The sequence below is a fragment of the Electrophorus electricus genome, chromosome 10 (assembly GCF_013358815.1).
Source record: "Electrophorus electricus isolate fEleEle1 chromosome 10, fEleEle1.pri, whole genome shotgun sequence".
Taxonomy (NCBI): Eukaryota; Metazoa; Chordata; class Actinopteri; order Gymnotiformes; family Gymnotidae; genus Electrophorus; species Electrophorus electricus.
The window spans coordinates 15,427,332-15,455,134 of NC_049544.1; the positions used below are offsets into that span (position 1 = coordinate 15,427,332).

The following is a 27,803-nucleotide window of genomic DNA, read 5'->3' on the forward strand; positions in this document are numbered from 1 at the left end:
CTGACGTACGCCGCACTGGCCACAGTACATGGTTGCAATATTGATAGAAACATATCACCACTGGAGTCCGTCTCTGAATGGAAATGGGGAAACCTTATCGACTACACTGAACTGTCGAATGAATATTATCGAGGCACCTGTTTATTATCACCTACATCTCAAAAGCGAAATTACAGCGCGAGATATCCGGTGTCCTTCGCTTTTAGTACAGAGCTGCATGTACGTTAGATAACAGGCATCGCGATTAGAATGCTGCAATTCTGTATCCGTCGACTTTCGAATATAAGGTACTGCATTTAGCTACAAAATGCTTCAGTCGCTATAGCCCCGGATACGTGGTCGTGGAACGGATGCGAAAATGCGTGGCAACGGGTCGCTTTGTGCAGGTGGATGGCCAACCTGATGTAAGGGAGGCACTCTTAACACGCTTCTGTTGCCCTGTTTTATTGTGAGCCTGCAATGGTAGCCAAGAAACCCCATAAAGAACTGTAAACCTGGGCGATAGGCAAGTCATGCTTCCCGGGGTCGGAGTATTTGGTACCAGCTTGACCGCAAGGGTGATCATCCCTTTATTAAAGAATGAGGGGTTTGCCGTTAAGGCTCTTTGGGGACGGACACAAGAGGAGGCTGAGGAGCTTGCTAAGGAGATGAATGTTCCCTTCTACACTAACCGGATTGACGACGTTCTTCTTCACCAGGATGTGGACTTGGTTTGCATTAATTTGCCTCCACCGCTGACGCGACAAATCGCTGTCAAAACGTTAGGTGAGTGGCAACGTTATATTGGCTGAAAAATATTTAAAACCACATAACTTCCACGTGCATATGCTTTTATTTGTGTTTATAAGGAATGGCTTTTGTCAGCACAACAGTGTTTAAGGATAGCTAGGTACAGGATTAATAGAATACGAGAAGTGATGTTCTCCTTAGAACTGATTCAGTCATCTCAGGTTGTCCAGTAAGTAGCACAATGGCTTTTTGATGCTCACTGAGCTCTAATCTTAAGTTAAGTTGAATGTTTGTTTGTTCATGTACCGTTTTTCAGGTATTAGCAAATGTGAACTGGTTGCAGCCTAGGTGGGGCAAAAATCCACTCTCACAACAGCACTGTCATGCAACATCTGGTGTGGCCATTGGACGCTGTGATGTGTTTACTAATTTTAAAAATCTGATTACGGTGTCCTCAAAATCAGAGGGCTCATGTAGTTCAACAGCTCCCACACAGGCTTGCACATAGCAGGGCATGCAGCAGAGCTGCACAGTATGCTGAGAGAATCAACATTGCATCATGCCCTTTAGGGGATTCTACAATGTCATGACATGTAAAACATTCCTTAAGATGTAGGACTGCTAAAGAGAAATGTGTGTGGGTGTGATTGCACACATGCTTGGTGGTGAAACACACCTACTACTTCTGCTTTAAGCTGTCACTCTACTGATATGTTGCTGACGGTGCAAGTCATGGCTGTTGGTTTAATGCCGCAATCTAGAGTTTTATATGCCATAACACTGATATTGGCAGGACAAATCATCCTAGCCCATTGCAGGACTAGATTTCTCGGGCACTGTGGTATCGTACATGACCTCCCTGCTTACCATACACCCACATGTTTTGGCAGGCAGGTTGTGGTGTCCCGCCAGCAGTGTGAAGGAACAGGCAGAATGATGCTCACAGGTGTCCAGCAAATGATTGCAAATAACTATGATTCATCACTGAGCCCGAGATCATGCCTGATCATGACCCAAAAATATCCCATTTCGATGTGGCTAAAAAGCAGAACTGCATCAACATATGAGCTAACGATCATAATGCTATTTACATAGCTTCCATTTGCGCAGAACTCTGACATTTAAGGACACCATCTTGTTTCACATCATCTAAATTAACAGTTGAAATGTAGCACTGTGTATTAAGACCACCGCGAGGTCATTAAAAAGATCACTCTTTTCACTGTGAATAGAGTAAAGGATGTTTCCTTTTACATCTTAGTCATTCTCTACTGATAATTACAAACAATGTCTTGTTTAATAAAAACCTTTGCATTATTAACATTCAGTATCACTTCATGAATTTCAGTTTCACTCTGCACAGAGAGGACTAAACACTTTTTATGAGAATGGTCGCTGATCTACACTCAATGTATTGTATTGTTATGAATGTATTGTGGTTTGGATCAGTTGGGAAATCAGATTTGACTGATTTTTCATGTGTGTTTGGTCAGTGATTTGGGGCTAGTACCTCATTTCCAGTTCTGGGCATCATAATGCTTAGTGTTGGCGGTTACTCTGCTTTAGAGATTCCCACATTCTCCGGGTGTTAGTGTTTACTCTGTTTTAGTGATTCCAGCATTCCCTGCTGCTTTGATTGCCAGCAAGGAACACTGAGGCATTTTCTTTTGCCTGGTTTTCAGCAATTCATATGAATCTTTTTATGTATTGTTACAGAGCTGTCAGGCAAAGTTTTTTCTTTGTGTAAGGTCTTTTGGTGTGCTTATCTGTGTAGCCAGTCAAAGTGTGCTGTAGTCACATTGTGAAATGCTGTCTATAACTGTGTCAGTTACAGGTATGTGTCTACAACTCTTTGTAGGCTTACTTTACAATGAATGGCTTGCTGTATTCATACTAGGGTGTAACAACAAATCCATTTAAAACGTCTGAAAAAAAACATGGATTTTATGGCCAAGTGTAATGTTACTACATGGGTAGCAGATTATGGATACATCTAGTTTTTGTGTGTTATTGTGCCACAACACATATTTCCTTTATCTAGGGAGCACCGCACCATATCAGGTCACTCAGTGGTTTTCTTCAAGCTTTGAATGTATGAAATCATGGCTGCCAAACAATTGCATTGTTGTGACCACAGGAATGCTTGATGTAGTACTACCAAAAAGTGTATTTTAGTCATTGTGTGGAAATGTGTCACATACAGGTCTGTGTCTAGTCGCATTGTGAAAGACTGCATTGACAGAAACTATGTAGTAACCCTCTATCCATCTCAAAACAAAGACTGATATCAACTGTTGCTGTAATATCCCCAAATTGTGCAAGCATCCTGTTAACTTCACCTTCTAGCATACCTTCCTCTGAAATGATCTGAGAAGATATTCTTTGCTGACACACATAACAGTGTTAAACAGCTCTCAACAAAAGGCAAAGTGACTATGCAGCTTTAAAATTTGTCCCAGAATGCAAACCATTTTCTCCTTTCCAGGGTGTGAAGCAGTTGTTGGTCTGCTTAATTTTGTGGTGCATTGATAGGCTAATAAACTATCCCAGTGCAGGAATGTTAGCTAGAAAGCAGCCATGCTAATGGACACTAGAAAGATTGCATGAGGAACATGAAAAGGAAGGAACTTGAGGTCATGTAATGATATGTGGCATAATAACTTAACTACCATGTGGCACACTCTTTCACATTACAGCTCTACATGGAGCATTTCTTTAGCACACCACAAGGAGTTAAACTCTTCTTTTTATGTCTTTGTGTGATTTTACATCATAGTTGATGTTCCAGTGCACCTGTCACTTTACCTAGGGCATGAAGCAGCTGACAGTGCTCTTCCTGACAATGGAGTGCAGAATGTTTACAAGCTTTGCTTTTCTTAGACACCAGCTGATCACAGTGATTCAGGACAGCACATGTACAGCAAATAATGAATGACCAGTGGAGTTTATTGATCACATGGTGCCTCTTAGCCAGTTATTTTAAGTGACTCCTGGTCAGGGGTGAGGTCCCCAAAAGCATCATACTTTTACATTTTCATTAATCAGGTAGTACATTCTAATGCTTTACACTGATGTTCTTGGAGCTGCAAAATCTTTGGTGGAACTGGGTATAGGGCCTAAGCTAACAGAAAACAAATGCTGGGATGATGCTTACCATCAGGTTATGCCCTCACAAATCCTGAAGTCCCTGCCTGGCTATGCTAAGGCATGAAGGGTAACCTGTGGGCAACTCATTAAACTGACTAACTGCATGAAGCCATGGGGTTCATTTTATGCAAGAAACACTGAAAATATATACTGAAAATGTTTACATGAAGAAAAATGTAACAAAACCGAATAATGTGATTTCGAGCCACAGGTCGCAACTGAAGGAGTAGATACTGACTCATCTGCACAGACGCTTGGGTGAGCGTCAGGGGTCCAAGAATAAATCAGGATTCTGGCGGGCAGCTCTGAGCACTACACCACTGAGTGTAGTGCTTTGGAAATGCCAAAGAGCACTTCTGTAGCATTGCGTTCAGCAGTGTAGGACCATAATAGCTCACTCTGAGGCATGAGCAATAGAGTTGTTAAGTCCCTGCAGCTACTGGCTTGCAATGAGATGGATGTGGGTTTGATCCTGATTAGGTGCAAAAGCAGAATGGACCTGTAGTGTATATTTATACTGGATTTAAAGCACTTTAAACTGTAGGCTCTGTGGATACTCTCCACTGTGTGTTGCTGTTGTTTTGATTTTAATCCCATGGGGGCTCCATGAGTGTAAGCCCACCACCCTATTCTACCTGTTCCAGAGAATATGAATGAGTATGTATTCAGCTGAAAGGTATGCTACTTTATATAAATACCTTGATATTGTTTCATCTTATGCTGGAGCATTAGATATTAAGGCACAAAGATGGGGGGATTCAACAACTGTGGATTTGAAAGGGTATACAGCCTAACCATTCTTCTATAACTGATCCACAAACCTAAGACTTCAGTTTCTGTGTTGTCCTATCCCAAAATCCAGCTTCCTTTGTAGTCTTTTTGCTTTAGAGTGGAATCACCCATTAATCCAACTGGACATATTTAATCCTGTTTTTTCGACGCCTTCACCAGACCCCCAGAGAGAGAAAGTCATGCTGCCATTTCCATTCTTCTAGTAAATGTCATCGCTTCTTTTAGAGGCCCTCTGTCTTAAGCCTCCTGAGCAGCTATTTATATGCAAATGGTGCTAAGAGAGAATGAGTGAAGGAAAGAGCGTGCATTACGGTTTAAGTTTGTATGAAAATACCTTTGTTCACTAAATTAATCAGTTGGCATGGTGCTTTCAGCCTTACTTCTGTAAGAACTGACAAGTGAGCTGTGCCAGGAAGGGTGGGGCAACCTATATGTTCATGGGCATAAGGACCCGTGGGGTCTCACTACGTAGAGGAAGCAGGTCCTCTTCCTTCAGTGTGCTCCCCTTTGGGTCTGCCTCTTAAAAGATTCAATGCCCTCATTTGACTTCACATAAGACAGGTGCAGTAGAGCCCATTTGCATGCGATATTAGCTTAGCTCGCTAAATGCATTACAGTGTGTGTTTATGTAAAGATATTCTACAGTGGGAGTGAAAAGCTTTCCTGGAGTTGCAGGCAGTGTTCATTCCTACTCATGGAGAAGAGCTAAAGCAGCAGGACCGTAGTTCTGTTCCAGGACCACTCCTTAATGAAGTGGGCCTAGCTTGAATGACCCCACCATGCAGATTTAATTATAATTTATAAGTGCCCACAAAATTTGTAGAAGAGACCATAAAAATAATTGTACTGTAAATTCACCAAAATGATTAGGTATAATTAACATGAGGAAACCTGTCTCATAAAATAACTTGCATACCTTTTTCTCAACTCATGGCACAACGTTCAGTGAAAGCATTCACAGGATCAGGACTTTTTTATGTGTAGTAGTGAAGTTGATAGTGCACTGATCGAGAAGTTCAGCTCTTCAGCCTTATGGTTGATGACCTCTGTGTGCTCAAAAAGCAAGAGAAATCCTGAAAGTTGGTCAGTGGTCAAAGCTGGAGCCACACAGACTGAATGCTGACATTTTTACAGAGAGACATTGATTGGGCCTTCTAGTCATCTGCCTCTTATTTAGACTTAGGCTGTCAATGTAGGAAATAAACTATTCCTAGTAAAGGGATTGTTTACACTCCACATGAGATATATTGGAGATAAAAATGCTCAGAATATTTTGAAGCACTTTGTTGTGTTAGCTGTACTAGCTTTAGTTTGATTCAGAAAGATAGGAAAGAGCATGTGTGCAGACACATTTCATAGACTTCCTGTGGCTTGTTTCTGCATTCTGAGGTGTTTGGGTGTGTGTGTGTGTGTGTGTGTGTGCTTGTATGACTGTGTGTGTGTGTCTGTGGGAGTGTATGATAATTGAGTGCGTTCAGAAGCTTGCTGTATGCTGGCTGAAGTCTCTTGCATCACTGCCATGATGTTACATGATACAGGAAGTTCCCTGTGGTGACAGAGCTAATGGTAAGCTCAAGCATGATGCACAGGGTTCTGTACACAATATCACTGTCTTAATAAGGCAGTTCAGACCAGGGTTCCTTCAACCAGATTAACAACACCCTTCTGCTCATATTCACTTCCCTAATATAGAGGGTGCATTGGCAGGAAATACATTTCTCAGTTTGCTTTAAAGAATCCTTTGAGGTTCATTTTCACTGAACTGAAAAGTGACTTGAAATCTTAATTGAACAAAACTGGATTTTCTAAGTTACTAACCTAAGTTTGGGGCATAATTACATTTCTAATTTGTTTTGCCCCTCAAGTTTGTAGACCGCTATCATCTAGCTTTGTCATACATTAGAACACTAATTTATTTATTACTATATTACAGACTACATTGCTCAAACTCCAGGCTTCTTTTTTAGTATTAATCTTAAGGCATATTATTTGGTAACTTGTGAATTATTCAGTAACTACATTAAAACTATTATGAAAGGTAGTTCCAAAAGTTCAGCTATGTTGAGTTCCACAGTAGTAACAAAGTCTGTGCTTCCTACACACACTGACCATAAATGAAAAGAGAAGGGAACGGTGACTCAAACATGGACGTGACCAGGACTACTCGCCAACTGCCACTCATACAGCTGGGAGAGAGAAGATAAGGGAGGCTGCAGCCTGGCCTAGGAGAACAATGGACTATGCATAGACTGACAGCATGGAAGTCAAACACGCAAGGCTTTCTGAAGCACCAGTGAGTGCAAAAGATAAAGACTATCTCACAATGGGTTTTGAAGCACAAATATCTCTAACTGGCTACTTAGGAGACCAGTGCATCTTATCCAGTGCAGGTTACACCCTTTTTGCAGTTCACACCCTACAAAATACTCAATACCATTGTTGTAGTTGAATGTTTGCAATTTCCACTTTAAAATGGTTCAGATTTGGGTAAAGTTCCAAATTTGGGTAAAGTTCCAAATAAAAAGCATGCTCACTTACACATTTGTATTACCTCATCTTACTCAGTGTTACAATAGATGTATTTAAGTGTGTGTGTTTTATTTGTGAGCATGTCTCCTCTATTTAAGAAGACCAGTGGGAACCTTAATTAGGCAATGTGGTATAGTTTGTCTTCTGCATCTCAGGATTGTGTGGCGTTGGTCATTTTGGAAAGTCCCTTAAAATGCTGCATTGTCAGATCTGACAATGTCTGTCAATAGCACCTGCTCAGAGGATTCCCAGAGCTGACGGTCTTAATTGAAACGAGGATCCATTGGGTCAGTATCATGAGACCACTTGCTCTCTCCATCCTGTTAGACTGGTGTTCTATGATGCTGTTCTCAGTGTGCCCGGCTTCTCTCTGCCTGCTCTGTTCCTGTTGCGTCACCCAGTAAAAAAAATATATTAGGATTGGAATGGACGGAAGGGTTTCTACAAGTTTTGGAGTCTGCCTATGGGATGATTTGCCCGTTCGTTCAGAAGAGCACTTCTGAAGTCAAACACTGATGTTGGACGAGAGGGCCTGCTCATCACAAAGGTATTTGATGAGATTGAGATCAGGGCTCTGTTCTCCACATAGCAATGCCTTTATGTGCCCTGGGTCACAGTTATGGTGAGACAGAAAACGATCTTCTGCAAGCTGTTCACACAACATCCTCTTAACATTATCCCTCATCCAGCAAATTTTATACTTGGAACAATGCAGTCAGGCAGGTAACATTCTCTTGGCATTCGCCAAACCCAGACTCGTCCATCACACTGCCAGATACAGAAATGTGATTCATCACTCCGCAGAACACTCCATAGGATGCTTGGCATTGTGCTTGATGATATAAGGCTTTCATGCAGCTGCTCGGTCATGGAAACCTATGCCATGAAGTTCCTGGTGCACATTTTTTGCCATAAGAGTTTTGGAACTCTACAGTTCTTGAGTTCTTCACAGTTTTGTTTCTTTTACTATGCGCCTCAGCACTTGGCGACCCCACTCTGTGACTTTACATGGTCTGCCATTTTATGGCTGAGTTTCTGTGGTTGCTAAACACTTCCACTTTTCAGTAAGTTGATCATTGAATATCTAGTAGGTAAGAAATTTTAAGAACTGTGTAGTTGCAATGGTGGCATCCTATTATAGTACCACAGCTGAATTAAGAGAGATCTTTAGAACAACTCATTCTTCCACAAATATTTGTAAAGGCAGACTGCATGGCTAGGTGCTTGATTTTATACACTTGTGGCAATGGAACTGAATGAAAACATCTGAATTCAAAACTCATGATTAAGAGATATGTTCCAATACTTTTGTCCATATAGTTTATATGCACTCTTTCACTGAGTTCAAGATAACATTTATTGGCACCTTACAGTGCATCTAGAAAACTTTTCTATTCTTGCTATAGCATCTGTATTTCCAGAATAAGTGTGCCTTGAGGGCATAATGTATGGTTACGTAATATTGCCCATGTGGCCAATGGGCCATGTGCTAGCTCATGTCCCGGGGGAGACAGAGTGTGGCCCTGCAGTCAGTGCTTCCTGCCTGCTGTCCTGGGGATTGACCGCACCCAGGTTTGGAGCTTAAAGTCATGTGGCGCTGATGGGCCGTGGAGACTGTGATGGGCTGTGGTGCATGTGTTTCTTTTGTGTAGCAGAAAAAGGAGACACACAGAGGGTCCACTGGGGCAGCTCATTGGTGTTACATGCACAGTTAAAGTCGGTTGACACTGGTACATGTGTTAATACGTCGGTCTCTAATTATCTATAGCTTTAATTGTTGTGACATTCATGTTATCCATTAATTAGAGGCGACCCATTCTCAGGGGGTGCTCATTGTTCATTTATATAGTGTCTGCCCACTGCCCATTCATTTGCGCTTAAAAGGCTTTTCAGGTCATTCCTGGTTAACTACCTATTACAATGTCATCATTTATGCACTTCAGTTCAAGACATCCATGGGAACTCACTATGGCATCAGTGCATCAAAGAGAAGTCTAGGGGAGAGGGAGTGGACGAAGCATGGTAGTTTAGTACAGCCCGCAGCAGCAGCAGAGGTAGTGACCAAGGACTGCAGTGACCCAGGGGAAGACTTTTCACCTTGGTTTACTCAAAGGTACATACCAGTACTACAGAGGAGCAATGCTGAACAGGAAAAAACCTTCAGTAACAGTAATAAAAACTAAAGTCACAAAAAGCACTATCATTAACAGTAGTACATCCAGTCACTGTGTTACAGAACTCACTGAATACCCTGGAGAAAGCCTCTAAATGTTGCCCTACTGTAGGACACAGTCCTTAAGAGGGGCTTTGTTGGGGGCATTAGTGAGCAAACAGTTTCCACTGAGTGATGCTAATGGACACCACCTGAACTAAAAGCTTCTCATTAAAAGTAATGGACTTTTGAGTCATGCACGTCTTTCATGAAAGCTAAATGCAAATGCTCTTTAAATCCTCTGCCATTCAAATATAGCATGGAACCTTCCAGTGGGGTCCAGGAGTCACTTCTCATGACGAGCTTCACATTAGATATCCGAATATTTGCAGGTTTGAAAATAGCAGCATTGGAATTGTTTTGTTTGTTGAAGAGAGGTGAAATACTTCAGCATCTGTGTTGTTGTTTTTTTTTTCTATTGTAGCCACTTGGCCCAGATGCACTGGATAAAAAGTAAATGAGACCCAGTTTTCTTTCACATGTAAAGCTGTTGCTTGCGCTGCAGTAAACACATTTTGGTTTGTCCCAGATTTACTGAATATACACCACAAGCTTTTTAGTCACCAAATGCAGTATATTTTTCTTTTGAATTTTGCCCCAAATGACTTATGCCACATTCTGTAGTATAAAACTGTGTTAGTGTCATGGTCATCCCCATTCTTTTATCTGAGTCCTCATTTGGATCCATAAAACAAACATTCCTGTGGCCCTAGAGATGGCCTCATCCATCATGACTGATAGCAGCTGCATTAACATGCTAATGCTCATGGATTTTGCTTTTGGCTGGAAGAGTCAGCAATCAGTTTAAGCATGTTTTTTTTCAGCAGGACAGTGTCAGGAAATTGGACCTGTCCACTTGCTAGTCTTCTTAGTCTGGCATGAAAGGTAGTGTGGCTGTGTAGGACTGCTTTGTTTTCCCTGTCTTGTAAACTAGGTGTGCTCTGTAATAGGACCTACTTTCAGTTTAAGGAATGTCAAACATTACATTACATTTTGTTAGTTGCTATCAGCTTGTGTCTACTTTGCCTGTTTGTCTGCAGATGGATTTGAGGAATGTGTGAGGCAAAGGTTTGTTGAGTTCTGCAAAAAGCGCTTATTAGCTAATCGCAACAGTTTGTTTATGCATTGCTTTGTTTCCAACCCGCTCATATATGTGCTATTCTGTGAAGTAACAGTAACTATCCTGCACTACAGATTAATATTGTTGTTGTTGTTTTTGTTGTTGTTTTAAAAGGTCTCTCTGGCCTCTGAGGATGATTTGGCTCAGGGGTAGAACTGTAGCACCTAGCCATTAATTGCCAGTACTGAGCTCTAAATTACTGTGTCATACAGTAATCTGGGTGGAGTGTGCCCTTTCCCTTCAAGAACAGGGACAGTGGGAGATATCACACAGGTAGTGACTGACTGATTTCCAGCTCAGCTTTTTCCATCTTGGTTTTTGGAGAATGGAAGTGGTCACCGTTGTGACTGATTAAAAGCTACACTTGGTTCTGATTTCTGTCTGGCAGTTCCCATTTAAAATATGCTGCACTTTATACAAGCTTTTTTGGATACCATGGCAATAAGTCTCCTGTTTATACTGTAATTGACTTTTCAGATGAGATCATGCCTTTGCTTCTGCATTGCATCAAAGCATGATGTATGGCATTCAGAACATACATTAGTTCCATAATAACTTATTGTAATTCCCTAAACTTATATTGTTATCAGCAACTATAGATGGTTGCGGTAGCTTTGTCTATTTTGGTGCTTTCATTAACAAAATTTAAGTATAATTTTGTAGTACTGTAAAACATAGACTTGGGGACATCCTCAAGATTCTGTGCAATGAACAACCTTTGTGAGTGTGTGCGTGTGTGTCAAGTCAAATTTATTTATGTAGTGCTTTATAAAACATGTTGTCACAAAATAGCTTTAGAAATGTCCAAGCCCCCAGTGAGCAGGCCAAGGGCGACAGTGGCAAGGAAAAATTCCCTAGAGCATGAGGAAGAAACCTTGAGAGGAACCAAGACTCAAAAGGGGGCCCATCCTCCTGTGGCCGACAACGGTCACCACTGTATTAACATTGTAGACAATAAGAAGCAGAATAAATAGTGAAAGAGAAAAATAAATAAATAATAATAAAATGGAAAAAAAAAATGCTATTAACATCTAGTCCGGTTTTCTAGAAGTACTAGTCTGGTCCTGATGGTGTGTGCATGTCCGAAACCCATCCTGAATGAGATCGTCCATCAAGGGTAATGGAGAAGTAGTCGGCTGGGGAAGAGGTGTGGTGGTCTACAGCAGGGGACATCACTGAGATGGGTTGAGGCTTAGTAACATCATGACATCAGACGTAGGTGTACCTTGGCAGAAATTATTACGCATGTCCAGGTATGAGAGTGTGTAAATTAAGGAACTATAATGTACAAAGACTCTGGCAGATCTAGCTATCTCGCAGCATAGCTAAAAGCCAGAAGGAACCAGAGGCACAGGGGCACTATCTCAGTGCTCCCGAGTCTCGAACATTTACAGGAAGGTTATTCCATAGTGTGGGAGATATATAGAAAAAGGCTCTGCCCCCTGTGGTAGATTTTCTTATTCTTGGTACAAGTAAAGAGCCTGCACCTTTTGATCAGAGCAGACGTGGTCGGTCATAATGCACTAGGAGTTCTCTAAGGTACTGTGGGGCAAGACCATTCAGTGTTTTTTTAGGTTATTAGAAGTATTTTATAATCAATACAAAATTTTATTTGGAGCCAGTATATGGATGCTGCATTTTGAACTAGCTGAAGCTTGTTTAGGCACTTAGTGGTGCTTTTCTGCATAATGTGAGGAGAGTATGTTCCTAATCTGTGCAATGTTCCTGAGAAATAGTTACATGAGTTTCCAACGAAAGACTGGGATGCTTTATGCATTTCTCAATAATACTAAGCTGATATAAGTCCTCTGGTTTGGCTGAGACATATAGCTGAGTATCATCAGCATAGCAGTGGAAACTAACACAGTAATTACATATAATGTCACCTAGAGGTAGCATATATAAAGAAAAAAGCAGAGGCCCTAGAACAGATCCTGTGGGACACCATAGCTAACCTTGTTGTATGCTGAGAAGTCTCCATTTATGTTAACAAACTGGTAGCGACCGGCTAGATAAGATTTGAACCAGGAAAGGGCTTTTCCCCTAATCCCAACATTTTTGTGTCTATCTAGTACAATGTTGTGATCTATTGTGTCAAATGCTGCACTGAGAACAAGCAAAAAAGAGATAAGAAAAGAGACATAACCCTGGTCAGAAGCCAACAACAAGTCATTAACTACCTTAGTCAGCGCTGTCTCTGTACTGTGATGAGGCCTAAACCCTGACTGAGACACTTCATGTATCTGGTACTGATTCATGTATGAGGTTTGCTGCTGAACTACATCTTTTTCTCGGATCCTGGAAATAAATGGAAGGTTTGAGATCGGCCTGTATTTTGCTATCTGACATGGGTCTAGGTTAGATTTTTTGATAAGTGGTCTGATTACTGCTAATTTGAATGATTTAGGTACATAGCCAATATTCAAGGAGGAACAAGGAGTGTGTGCATGTGTTTGTGTGTGTTTGCACATGTGCGCACATTTGCAAGCGAGAGATCAATAGTTCAGTATGGTCTGGACTAGTTGCCCAGGGGACTGGTAATTTAATCTGAGAGTTGGCCTCCTCTTCTCCTGCTCACAAGCTCTCTCTGTTATTATTTTTGTCTTTCTCTCTCTCTCCTTCTTTCTCTCTCTTCCTATCTCATGCTCTCTCTCACCTCCTCGTTCTCTGCTCCTCCAGTTCCCCCTCTTCCAGTCATTGTGCTTGTATTTCAGTGTCTGCATCCTGCATATAGGAATTCAGGGTGCATTGTAAAGCTTCTGTGCTTAGTGGTTCTTAAGTATCTACAGCCATTGGGGAAATGTATGTAGGTATTCTATTTTTGGTCAAAGGCTGCACCACGTGTGTATCTCAATCGTGTGTGTGTGTGTATGCATGCATGTATGCATGCGTATGTGTGTGCATGTTTGAATGCGTGCGTGTGGGTGCATGTGCATGCATAAATGGTGGTACAATAACAGTATACCCTGTAGTTTGTATATCTAAACATGTATATCACACATTAATCTAGTACCTCTCTTTATGATTCCCATGTCTTCACAGTTCTGCCTTTATATCTGTTCCATATCTGTTCCTTTGTTTAATCTGTGGTGGTTACTGTGTTTAATGGGTGATGAAGACATAAATGGCAAGAACAGCCCAATCACTCAGTGTGTATTATAGGCACAGCCTCCTATGGCCTGATGTCTGACTGCTCCTGTGAACACACAGCTTTATTAGAATATTGTGTAGTCATGCGGCAAAGTAAGTCCCTTCTGTGAATAATGTGAAATAGTGCGTTCCACATCAACACAGCTCAACTGGAGCCTGCTTGGCTCTTTCTCATAGAGATGCAGCTGCATCCTATCTCACCACACACACACATACACACACACATTTACACACTCACACACACACTGTTCACACACTGACCTCCATACACCCTCTTCCCTGACTGGCACAAGTGGCACATGGATGTGACAACAGCGGGGGTGGTTGGAGGAATCTTTTGTAAGTGCATGCACTAGCTTTCTGCTACTTACCTGTGTGTGTGATGCGTAAGCAGAACCTGTTTTACTCGCTCCCTGTCCCGCTATAGGGCTGTTTGTTTCATGCTTGATGTAACGGGGTCAGGTGAGTGTGTGTGTTGTGAAATTAATGGGTGGAACTACTATTGTGTCTCCAGACAGACACGTCTGCTCTCATTGGTCAATTACTGTGAGTGTGCTTGGCTGTGCCTCTGTGTCATTGTTTCCTGGGTAACCGATTCCCTCTGACACTACGGCTAATTGTGGGGTGTGGGGCTCTAGCACATGTTGTTTTACATTAAGACCTTGTTTTAGCAGAATTTACTGAGTTTTATTATGGTACTTGGCAATTTTTAAATATATGCCCTCAAAACATTTGCTGATGAGGTCCTGGGCCAAATTCTTCAGTCTGGTCAACAGGCGCTTTTCTGTAAGCTATACTGAGGTGTGCTAGCTGAGTCTGAGGATTATTGCCCAGAGGCTGTTCGGCTTGCTGTGGAAAAGACTGTAGAGTCCTTCTGTACATCTTGTTTCCTCTTTCCCTCCATTTAATGTGTGGAGTTTTCCCTCTTCCTGTGTATAGATGCCTGTCTGTGCCTCTACTAGTTAGTTACCTTATCTAAATCTCTCTGTATGTTTCTCTCTCTCTCCCTCTTCTCTCTCTCTCTTTCTCTCTCTGAGGCTGTGCTAGGATGGATGGCTGGGTAATTACCTCCTTTGTGTCCTTTTCTTTTCTCTCTCTTTCTTTCCTCTCTCTTTCTCCCTTGCAGTTTCTCTCTTTTACACCCCATGTGGGAGAGAGAGCACTCCGCAGTAGACAATGCTTTTCCCTGCTCTTAGCAGAGCAATTATCAGGCTAGCTGGCACAGCACATCTCTCTTAGCTTCAGTACCCTGTAATAATGTATTCATGTTGGATGGTCAGAAAAGGAGAAGTGATTATCTATCTCTTGGGTGTGACTCAGGTGTGATTTCATCATTCCGGTTGGTTAGAAATAAAGATGCTCTAAATAGGGTCTGGATGAGAGTAATGAATGTTGTTACATGTTACTGAAAGCACTAGTTTACATGCAGATATATTTAGGAATTTAAAATGACTTATTATTTTGAGATAGTTTAATGGTCTCACATTGCACTCACAAACAAGGCATTTTGTAAATAAGCCCCATTGGCTTTTTCCATAAGAGTGAGGCAGCTGTACAGAGGAGCCCTGCACTGCGTTAAGGGTTGTTAAAGCAGGGCACTATGGAGACCAGCCTGTGTTTAATTAGACCTGTGTTTTCTACAGGAGCTACACAGCTGTGGTCTGTGTGGGCTCATTTAGCGTGGTGGCAGCAAGGGAGATCTGAGATCTGATCTCTGGCCCTGGTGGAGAGAATTCCCCTTCTGTGAGTCAAGCATCACACAACATGACTCACTTCTCCTTACTGAATGAGTGAGAATTATTGTAGCTTATCGTTTCTCTGCGCAGTGTTGTAGGTGCAGTCTCATTGACATCACGCGTGCTGTTCTTTATCATCTTCTTCAGTTCCCTGACTTGTCTTGTCATGCTGTCTATGCTGGAGATACCTGCATTTGTAAAGCACTCTATGGGGGCATGGAATGAACCTTGAGTTGTCCTGCATTGTGTCAGACCACCCACATCCACATGTGAGAAAGATTTCAAGAAGATTGCACATGTGAAATAAAATGTTAAGGCAATCATATGATGAGAAAATGTCCAGAATGATGTCGACCCATGTTGACCTCCAATGTGAAAGGTAGCAATGCTGGTCACTGCATGGTGCAGTGCAGTGGGAACAGGAGCAGTGTTTAAGTCTGAGTGCCACGAATCAGGGTTTGAAAGCAAGACATCGGGCTTCATGCTGTCCTTCAGTGTCCCGAGCAGAGACATGATATCACTGTGGAAGGGCGTAATATTCAAGAGAGAATAGAGTGTCAGTGAGGCAAGACCTGTCACTGGTTCACACAGTCTGGCCTTTGAAATGTCAATGTGCTCCTGAGAGCGGACCTCGGCAGCCTGTCATGCTGGCAGGCATTTTGAAGGCAGACTGCACTGGCTTTGGATAATTGATGAAGAGGGAGGTGATCCCAGAGATGCTTTCCGCTCCATTACGGTTCAGCACGGATTCTCCATCAGGCCTCCGAGCCACCTCTGAGGCAGTGGTGTTCCTGGCTATCAGCAAGCCTGACCCTAATTGTGAATTGAAATGAGGGTTATATTAGCTGTTCCAGCTGTAAATTCCACAGGCAGTTGTTTCTATTTAACACAGGCAAATAGTAGTGAGATCCTGTATTACGCTAACATTTATGGTAGTGAGTCTGTGTTATGTGGTATATCGTAACCATGAAAAAATTATTAGCTTGCCTTGTACACAGCTTTACTATAGTGTGTGTGTGTGTGTGTGTGTGTGTGTGTGTGTGTGTGTGTGTGTGTGTGTGTGTGTTTGTATGATATGTGTGTGTATGATGTGTGGTTGAGACAGAGAGAGAGATTGCTGCCCATTAGTTCTTGTTTGGTCCCTGGGGGGGACACAGACATGGTTAGTCTCACAATAATGAGGCTCCCCTTCCGCCTTCTCTTACTTGCTCCCCATTCCTACTATCTGTCTCTCTCTCTCTCTCTTTCTCTCTCCCCCCCCCTCAGTGTCCCTTTCTCCATATCATCTTTCATACCCTTTTTTTTGCATATTAATTTCCACATCCACATTACTAGATCCTGTTTCGCTGCCTGTGATTAGCTCTCCACTGAGAAAATGACTGCATATGTCAAAGCTTTTGAACAGAACACCCACGGACCATTGAGATTGGATAGCATGCCTCCAATACACAGCTGGGTGTTTGGTTTCTGGGTTTTTGAGTGAATGTGTATGATGGCATGGCAGCCCTAGGAACCTTTCGTGATTTGTCATATATCAACAATTAACTGTGCAATCACATTGAGCATATGACACATTTTGTGGCCTCTTCTATTCAGCTGTCCCCTGTGTATCCTTCCCTCATCTCTCTCTCTCTGTCTGTCTCTCTCTCTCTCTCTCTCTCTCTATATATATATTTCTCTTTCCCTGTCTCTATCCCTCTCTCAGCTGACACAGCTGTCCCCTGTGTATCCTTCCCCTCTCCTCTATCCCCCTCTCTCCTCTCTCTCTGATTGACATCATCCTTATCACCCCTCCTCCCATTTTATCATTCACTATGTCTCGAGGCAGCTAGGTGTTCATGTGTGGAAATGACTCACTGTTCCACGTCCTAGTGACCTTTCCAGGACAGCAGAAAATAACACCATCTATCAATAGAAAACATGCTGCAGAGTAGCGTACCGAACATTCATCAAGCATTTGTGACATCCATTGATTGCATTTCTAAAGCTGTGATTAAAACAAGCACAATATATTAAGTTGAGTGAACATAGTTACATAATTAAAATTAAAGTGGAGTTCATACTCCAAAATACAACCCAACAGAGGAAGGAGATAACATTAATATAGTGTCTTATACATTTGCAGTAAAATATATCGGCCCTTAGGCTATGTCATTTCATCAAAGAGTCTTAAGTTCACCCATGGCAGGTCTCAAGATCAGAGCCTCACAATTAACCTCTCAAGTTCAGCATCTCTATCACATCACCTTTTATTCAATCGCATAATTGGCAATACAAAAGTGGGTTTAATTTTGATGCCTGTATTGGAGCCTGGGTTCCTCTGCTGCGAGCTAATGGAATATCATCTTGAAAATTTTTGTTCAGGGAGTCACTGGAAAGCCGGACAGTCCCTTTGGAGAGAAGTTCAGACCAGAGGACACTGAGAGGGGCCTATGAGAGTGGTTCAGCCCCATGCTGCTCATCTAGCTGACCAGAACAATCAGCTGACCTTATCCAGCTGACTAGACCAATCAGATGTCCTTCCCGAGCACAATAACACATCTGGCAGGAAGATTTACCTTTAATAAGCACCTACCATAATATAAAGCTTTGCCCTTAGTACATACCTTCCAAAATCCATGGTCATGGCATTAAAGGTGTTGTTAGATTATGGAGTGTTTAGTCACAATGCATTTATGGCCAAGGTTCTGGTTTCTAGACCTGTTTTCAATGTAGCCATGCTAAGACCAAAATGGATGGGGCTTCTGATAGGTCTTTGTCTGTTCTGATTGCCGTGAGGACGCTTGGCGCAACGATGCAAAGACAAGCTGTGTAAAACACAACGGCATTTATTGACAGACACACCAAAGACAGTGTTGTGCATAGACTAATATGGGGTCAATCATTGACAAACACCAATGACTAAACAAGACCTTAAATACACGCACAGTAATGACAGAAAACGAGGAACAGGTGTGATACACGGGGAGGGCATGGCCATACAAATGAACACACACACACACACACATACATACACACATTTACACACACACACGCTTTTCACACACTGACCTCCTTACACCCTCTTCCCTGACTGGCACAAGTGGCACATGGATGTGACAACAGTGGGTGGATGTGACACACAGGGAGATGTCTGGGAGGAGGGGGCCGTATTGTGACAGTACCCCTCCTCAACGGCGTGACTCCCAGCATGCCAGCCTATCGGGCTATGGCCCCCAGACCAATGCCAAACGGTGAGGCTGTAGGACCGAGCGACCCAACACCAGCCAGCATGAGCAGAACGGAGGGGAAGAAGACAGGGACCAAGATGATGACAGACATAGGGAAGAACACACTGACTGGAAAAGGAACAGACACAAAGGGGGACAAAGCGACTGTCACATTAAGTGTGACAGGGCCGGATACAGTGATAGGGACAGGTACATGAACAAAACTACACAGGGGGTTGTGAAACAGTCCAGAGAAGCTTGCAGGAAGGCACACAAATTCTCTGGGTGTGTGCCTTCAGTGAGGGAGTGTCCTCAGATGACAGCGCCTCTTCTCTTTAAGTCACACGAAGCAGCTTGCTGGCTTTAAAGTGGCGTGCCTTGGGCGAATCCTTGGACACCGGAGGCTCATTGCTCTCGGAGTCTGCTGACCCGATACTGGACACAGAGGGAGGATCCTCATGGAGGATCTCCTCCACCTCCATTGCTGTATCCTCAAAGCGGTCGAGGTCCGAGTCAGACCGGAGGCTGACGACTGTATACAACTTCCTCCTATTGTCTTTCTCGTAACCCTCTCGGTAGTCCCAATACGGATAATAGGACTCCACAGAGGCCGAACCTGGATACTGGTCGTCATCATACCAGTTCCGGTAGTCTGTTGAGGGTCTGTGGGACTCAGCAGAGTCCGACCATGGACCACACTCAGGGCCCCCCAAAAATCCTCCAGGGGCATGCTCCCCAATTGTAGTAGTATGGAGTGTGCCCAAAAAGATGGAAGGTTTCCCTGCAGGGGCTGTGGAAGAGCGATCACGCCTTTTCTTCCCCTTCCTCTTCTTGCCATCCACGGGGAGGGCATGGCCATACAAACAAACACACAAACACACACACACACATGCACACACAGGGAGATGTCTGGGAGGAGGGGCCATACCGTGACATTGTAAAAATAAGCCCAGGTTTTCTCAACTGCTATTGGAGACAAGAAGTTCAAAAGTCTTGAAAAGTACAAAATACTCCTACACACACCCTCGATTATTGAGGATTTGTTTTCTTATTGGCAGGTGTGTGAGAAGCCTACTATCCTGTTCTAAAGGTGTCTCTGTGACTTTGCCTCATTCTTATAGAAATCACACTGAGGCAGAGAGAACTGTAAATATGTTAATTGCTGTGGGTAAAGTAATTTCAAGTTTAATTGGTCTTTTGTATCTCTGTATATTGATTAATTTCCCTTCTCATATGGATTGCAGATTTATTTAAATATCCACATATTTAAATATGTCCACATATTTAAATATGCCTTTGCTTTGAATCGGCATGTTACATGTATATTCATATTTATCAGGCCATACCATCTGTGGGGATTCCAAAGTGATGAAATGAAAGGAAAGTCCTAATTAAAGCCCTTTTGAAGTGCGGTGACCCTGTTCCACTTTACTTTGTGTGCTTTCTAGCAGAGCTACAGCAACTCTGGATGATCCAGAAAGCGGAGGGTGTCTCTTTCCTCTAAAAGGGAGGACAGTCATTCCAGTGCTTACTCTGAGCTCATGGACAACATTGAAACAACCTTTTTGGCTTGTTCAGACTACATCAGTAAATCTTGGGACTGCATTGCTTGATGTGGTCATTGTTTGGTCTTCGGTGCATAATGTTGTAAGTCACGCTTTGACCTGTCCCACTGTCATGTTCCAGGTATCGGTAAGAATGTCATCTGCGACCGCACGGCCACACCACTGGACGCCTTCCGCATGATGTCGGCGGCGCAGTACTACCCCAAGCTGCTGAGCATCATGGGTAATGTACTGCGTTTCCTGCCAGCCTTCGTGCGCATGAAGGAACTGCTGGAGGAGGGCTATGTAGGGGAGCTGTTGGTGTGTGAGGCGCAGGTGCACGGTGGGAGCCTCCTGGGGAAGAAGTACAACTGGAGCTGTGATGATCTGATGGGTGGTGGAGGGCTACACTCTGTGGGCAGCTACATCATTGACCTGCTCACCTTCCTGACGGGCCATCGAGCTGCTAAGGTACACGGCTTCCTTAAGACATTCGTCAAGCAGACGGACCACATTAAGGGCATCCGGCAGATCACCAGTGACGACTTCTGCACCTTCCAGATGGTGCTGGAAGGCGGAGCCTGCTGCACCGTCACTCTCAACTTCAACGTGCCTGGCGAATTCCGGCAGGAGGTGGTGGTGGTGGGCACCGCTGGCCGCCTCACGGTCAGTGGCACTGACCTGTACGGCCAGAAGAACAGCGGTGAGGGCGGCCGCGAGCTCCTTCTGAAGGACAGCACGCCACTGGGTGACGCCTCACTGCCGGACAAGGCTTTCAGCGACATCCCCTCACCCTACCTGACTGGCACCATCCGCATGGTGCAGGCCGTGCGGCAGGCCTTCCAGGACCAGGACGATCGGCGCACGTGGGATGGGCGGCCTCTCACCATGGCCGCCACGTTTGAGGACTGTCTGTATGCACTGTGCGTGGTGGACACAATCAAGAAGTCCAACCAGTGCGGCGAGTGGCAGAACATTGTGGTGATGACAGAGGAGCCTGAGGTGAGCCCGGCCTACCTGATCAGTGAGGCTATGCGACGCAGCCGGATGTCACTGTACTGCTAGAGCAGCTTGGGAAGTGGTGAGATGGATGTGTGGAATGGAGTTAGGAAATAAGAAAGAGAAAGAGAGAGAGAAGGCCCCCTTGTGGACTAGAGGAATGAAGTACACCACTGCCTTTTGCATTCTGCGTTATTCTTACGTGCAGTTGCTTGCTTTGTTGGTTAACCTGGTGAAAGGAATGCACAGCAATATGCTTCCTGCTTTCTTTGAACAGCACTGCTTCTGGATCAAATCCTAGTAGATGCATGGAGGGCCAAACAAAAACTGTGCAGCAGATTATTTTCGTCATTGGTGAATGCCACTCCAAGAACACATGTAGCTATGTCCAACATGGCTCTGTCCTTCTAATATGGAGATAAATGTTCAAATGCAATGAGCTTGAGTGCTTCTGTCCGGTGTGTGTGTGTGTGAGGGTTCATATTTAGAACTGTAGAAAAATTCTAAAAATCAATAGTTTGGCTAGTAGGCCTTATAGAGAACTCCCCACTGGTCAAGTATGCAATAAATCTGCCTAAAAACCCTCTATAGGCAAGGATTTTAAAGCTGTGTTTGCAGAGGACAGTGTAAGCCTTGCATGCTAACATTGCTCTTCTTCAAAGCTTTAGAATAGAAGCGCTAGTTTGTGTTTTTCAGCTCCTATGTGATCTGTGATCCAGAGCTGCCCTGTGCTTGCATGCCTTGCTGAGAGTGTAGAAATGAAGAATCCAGTTAGCAGTGCTCTCTGGTTAGCACTCTGTGCACAGGTGCACCAGCATGCATGCAACCTGACCACCAAGCAAGGACTAGAACAACTGCGATAATTGTGACATAAACAAACAAGTTTAGATGTGGCAGAGATACAACTTAAAGCAAAATAGTAAATATCCCTTTTTTTTCTTTTTTTTCTTTTTTTTGTGATTGGCTTATGTAATCATGAATCTCATTGCATTGCTCACCATAAATCTTTTTGGCCTGTTACAAAGCAGAGACAATAGTAATACATTTATTGTTTGCTTACAGCGCCACTCACTGCTGTGAGATTAATGACTTAACTCTGGTGAAATGATTTCCAATGCTGCCCATTTCACTCAACACATTTCTTAACTGTATGCTCTGGACTAGGTTTATGGATTTCAAATAGGTCTGTTGATGGACCCCAGCTGGATTATATGTGCAGCTTCATATCATTGGAGTGGGCCCAATCGGTTTATAAGTGCAGGTTCATATTGGAAGTGCACATTGTTGAGGGCTAAACAGAGCTGGAGTCAGTTTTAACTTAGGAAACCTGTATACCAAAATATATTTAAGACATGCAAGAGGTGCTAGATATTGTTGTGAACCAATGTACTGTACTGACATGAAGTTATTCCCAAATTGTTTTCATATTTGAAATATTTGAAAACGTGTGTTCAAAAGATTACCTGCTAATCAAAAAGATTGTTATCAAAAAGACTGACCTACAAGCCAAAAGATTGATTTTTATTTTGAACTGTCTTTTATTGGTTTTGTTAAGTGTTGTTGAGGTATTACAAAGCTCCAGTATTCATCATAACTTTACTCATTGGCCATCATCCTGCGTCTCTACAATGTTGACAGCTTATTACTTAGTCCTGACATGGGTGATATACCAGTGGCATATTGCTGTCATAAGTTATTATTAAAAGAAGACACAACAGTGATGCAAATGACTGGATTTTAGTAAGAAATCATATTAATTATTGTATCATGCATGTGTACATTATAACAATTACTGCTGTAAACCTCTATGACAGCTTATTGTACTGTTATATTAGCCACATGGCTAAGGTTTAATGTAAATTGTCATAGAAATTTATTTTAAGAAATTTATTTTGGCATTTTTATGAAATCAACTGTTTTTTTTTACTTTAAAAAAAAACACCTTCTGTACATAACAGCATAAATTTTTATACGTTATGTGTAATATAGACATATTTATTTTTGTTTTTTTTAATGTTTCACATCAAATCAGGAATTGTATGTATTGTTAGAGAGGCCTTCCGAGTATGCACTTCTCCGTGAGGGGTACAGCATTTCCACTGTGATGCTACTGTTACAGTGTCTGATCTCCTCCCATCATCCCTGCAGTTCATCTGCGTTAATTCATTCACAAGGCGATGATTATATGAGTGCACCCAAGAATGTTGCCCTACAGTTCTCATCTGGAGGCACAAAGATTATAATTGGAAGGACACTCAGTAATATTAATTCAATTTTTAACACACACATAGACACACACACAAAATTGCTTAAAAACTTTCCTCCTGAATATTCTACACTGTCTTTTGATGATATGTAAATATTCTCATGTAATTTTAATTTTTTGTATTATTATTATTATTGTTGTTTTTTGCTTGCCTGCTAGTCCCATAGTCCTAAAGACACCATGCAGTGTGTTCTGATCGCCAAGCTCAGAGAGCTTCCAGAGTCTCTCAGTCCTTCATATTTGTACTGCTTCATGCATAAAATGAGCAGCTGAAACGTTCATGAGAATTTGAATGATGTTACTTTTCAGCTCTTGATTCTACTCTGAATGTTTTTGCAATAATCTAAAGCCGTTATTTTAACAGCTTTATTAATTGTGGCAATGTTTCATTATGGGCCTTTTAAATGAATAGAAGAGTGGACATAAATTCATGCTAGCCTGCAGCCTTGGCTTGCTCATTAATTACATGTCCCTATAGGTCATTTTCCAAATTGACTGGACTGCTATAAATGTTTTTTTTCCTAAAGGCATAAATGGGCCCAGGACAGAAGCATCATGCCAGGAGTGTTTGAGACCTAATCCAGTTTGTGCCTACTGCTAATTCTGGACCAATCAGAATTATGAGTGACTATCATCAAAACAGCCTTTAACGAACAACTTGGAGAGGTGCATTTGTGGGTGTTGTTCATTTATGCAGTAGGAAATAACTGATAATAGATGCGTGCATATCTAAAAGCAGAGACTAAAAATGTCATTGTCTAAAATGTATATCGCTAATTACATGATGAGGGTTTATTTGAAAATGATATCAGAAAGCTTGCTCTTGTCCGCATCATGATGTCGATCGCCGTGTTGCATAATGTCACATGTAGATGAATTGTCTACTATATCCCGAGACAATTCCAGCATTAATCTCTTCAAAAAACCACCAGATTTTGGCATTAGAAATTATACTTAAAATTGGGAAAAACAAAAGAGAACATGCTTCTCCTTAATTTGAACATTTTGTCCAAACTCCCTCCTAAAAATGTTTCAACCTGAAAAAATATTTTGGTCTGTGACAAAGAAAAAAAGTGTCTCTACCGTCACAGATAAGCTGCCCTTATATAATTGCTATATTAATACACACAAGCAAATGATATTGCCCGTGTAACTGGAACAATTGGTTTTCATGTGGGTTTTTACTTCAGTCATACATGACCCATGAAAAAAAGATGCAGTCATGTTGACTGTTCTACTCCTCACCTGGCTTGTTTCTTAACAATACAAAAAAAGGAACAAAAAGAAAAGAAAAAAGAAAAACCTGAAGCCATGGGAATACATGTTACAGCTGGAGATGTTTGGAGTGTATATGTACACTGGTCCTTTTGTTTTGTTTGAGTATATCTTCCCTTCTCTATAGGTAGCACTTGCAAACATTGTAGATAAGGATATTAGGATTAGGGGGAGTTGAAGGGGCTCTCAGAATGGCCAAGAGGAGGAGAGACAGGCTTTAAGTTGTTTCCGGTTAAACAAGAGGTTGAGAGCATGGAGTCAGAGAGGAAAAAGTAATTATTTTACCTAAACTTGGAAAGCAATGCATTGGCACTCAGCCCACAGGCCTCCTCTGATATGAGTGGCCGCTAGTGTACTTGATAATAGTGATAATATATGGGCTCATGTAGCACCAAGGAGTTATATGGTGAAAAGTGAATGTTTTACTGGTGCACATCTGGTAATGTTTTGGCCTTTGTCATGGTTTTAGATTCTGTTTGGAGAGTTGACATAGTTTTGAGAGGAGTATATTGTAGTGTTGGGCACACACATGCCCAACTCCCTTTCCTCCATGCAGTACATACCGCCTGCTGGGAGACGAGGTGGCGGGTGGAGGGACCCTAGTGAGCCGGGGGAGATGGGTGTTCACTATGAAAGGACACAGAGCTCAAAGAGGTGCTTTTTTGTGCACCCTCAGACAGTTTCCTAGCAACCGGCTTCCACAGGGCCAACGGGGTTCGTCTTAAATGTTTTCTTGTCGTTCTGTTTTACCCTGCTGCTCTTTTCTCCTCGTCTCTCCCACTCTTCTTCTTGCCTCACTCTCCTCTCTTTGTACTTTATCCCCATATGTGGTTGGAAAATCATTGATTTGATGTGCAATTCAGTTAAAATCCAGATGATATAGATATTGTGTCATCAATTTTCAAAACCGTTAAAGCAGATTGTTCAATAATTGTTAAAACTATTGATCAATTGGCATCAAAAAAGATCGTACTTATGAACTAACTATATACCTTGGTTTACAAGGTATATGAAGTGATGCTGTGTTTTGTTTCAACTCCAAATTCTGTTATAGAGTGGAAAAATGCTGTTTTATGTCTATATGTTTACTGGTTTGGAGTCAATATTTAGGTTCTGGATGAATAGTTGCTCCAAATTTATGAAGGTAATCTACTTTTCTGTTATATCTATGCTATATTTATTTTACCTGTGCATGTGGACAGCTGTCACAGAAAGTAAATTCCAGATACAAGATGACTGAAACCTTCCCGAACTGAGACAGCTATACCAGAAACTCAGAGTACAAATTTGAACAAACAGTATAAACTATTAGATTAGAAAATGTTTAGCCATTTTCCAGAGCACTGAGGCAGAGACAGGGAAAGGCTTCAGTAGGCTTAGTTCTATGTGATGAAACATATTAAACAAAAAGAAACATAAGAAACCTATGCTTTTTAATAGGGCTGGCATCCCACAACTCCAATCTCGAGTTTCCAACCTCTCTCCAGACCACAAGGGGTCAGTGTGGGTGACTATGAAAGCCCAACAAAGCTTATTGAAGTAGACCCCCCCCCCCCCCCCCCCCCCACTTGTGGAGTTGAACAATGTACAGTGCACAGTTGCCCTGTGTATTCTGTCCATAACATATACTTACATAGATGCCATGCCATGTAATTATTCTTTGGTCATGAACAGGTGGAACACTGGTGTGTTTGGGTTACTACCACCTACTGTGCAGACGCGAACAGAGGCATGTCATGCTGGAGTAAACGCGATTTTAAGTTTTGATAGATTTCGTTAATTTTGATTATTCTAGGGGTGGGTGAAAACACACCGTATCCACAGTGGTGAACACTAGTGAAGTCTAAGCAGTGAGTGAGTGGTGTGTGTGTATCTTTCGTTTTCCCTCTAGTGAAAAAAAAGATCTGGTAGTGTGAGTTGCAGTGTAATTTGGTAGTGTGAAAGCTAGCCAGTTGCATCTTATTCTGCTAAAGCTGTCTGGTTGGTAAAACAGCTGAATTTAACTGGTGCCCCCTTATCTCTTGGCTGCTGTATTTTTATGTTGTTTGTTTTTTTTTTACCTTTATTTTTTATATTAAGTTTTATATTAAGAACTTTATTGTACTGAAGCAATAAGGGGACTCAACTGACATTCATAATGCAAATTCTTAAAGCAAAAACTTTGCATAAATCTGATTAATATTGTTCTAACAAATGTTAATGCCAATCTCCTATTATCTACCATTAGCTTGCAGGCTGTGGGGTAGATAAAAGCTTCACCATGCCACAGTGTTAGAGACTGCACCTGGTTAACTTTTATTTGACTACTCAAATATTTTCCTCAAGATGTGATGCAGTACTTCTGAGATATCATGTGAATTTCATGCACATTTCCTGGTTTGCGCTGCTTGCCGCATACTGCCAAGAATATATCGATTTCTACCTGACCAGTTCTACATGGCTGTTCTGCGTTTGGCATCGCTGTGGGCTCCACCTCAAGATTTGGTTTGTGAATGCTGCCTATTGCCATTGCTCTACAGCTCAACGTGGTAATGTCAAAAACTGTCCACTTTACTGCTTTATTGATGTTTGGACTCTATTTATTGTACTGTATGTATATTGTGGATGCATGGATCTTTGTATATATTTTGGAGTGGCAGACATATTTATCTGTCTTGAACTAGAGAATGTACTGTATTAGGAACATTAAAGTCTATATTTTCTAGACGTGCTGTATGGGGCGTTGGCAAGACTGGAGGGTAGAGATGTTGATCCATCATACTGAGTACAATACTACATGTCTTTCACCAGAGCTGCTGCCAGCTCTGCAAATAACCGCCAGTGTTCCACTGTGCTGACCTTCTCTGCTACTCTGTGTGTGTGTGTGTATGTGTGTGCGAGTGTACTCACGCAAGACTGAACCCTAGTTTATGCATTTATGAGCATATAGAATTCTCTATGTATTTGTTTCTTGCTTGTCCTGACATGCCCACACTGAAGTTCTGGAAAGCCACTGACATGGTTTACAGCATCTAGACAGATGCTGCTGTCTCTATGGAATTAAAACATGTATATGAATGCAAGTGTGCTGTCACCTTCTTCGTTCTCTGGCTTCT

General features: G+C 42.3%; 1 protein-coding gene across 1 annotated transcript; it reads left to right on the plus strand.

Annotated features, from left to right (window-relative positions):
• si:ch211-276f18.2 (glucose-fructose oxidoreductase domain-containing protein 1) lies at positions 1-26,252 on the plus strand. The gene is made up of 2 exons (XM_027002995.2): positions 1-765; positions 20,311-26,252. Exons 1-2 carry the CDS (start codon positions 513-515, stop codon positions 21,231-21,233), a joined length of 1,176 nt encoding a protein of 391 aa, XP_026858796.1. The 5' UTR covers positions 1-512; the 3' UTR covers positions 21,234-26,252.
• Positions 26,253-27,803: the final 1,551 nt, after the last annotated feature.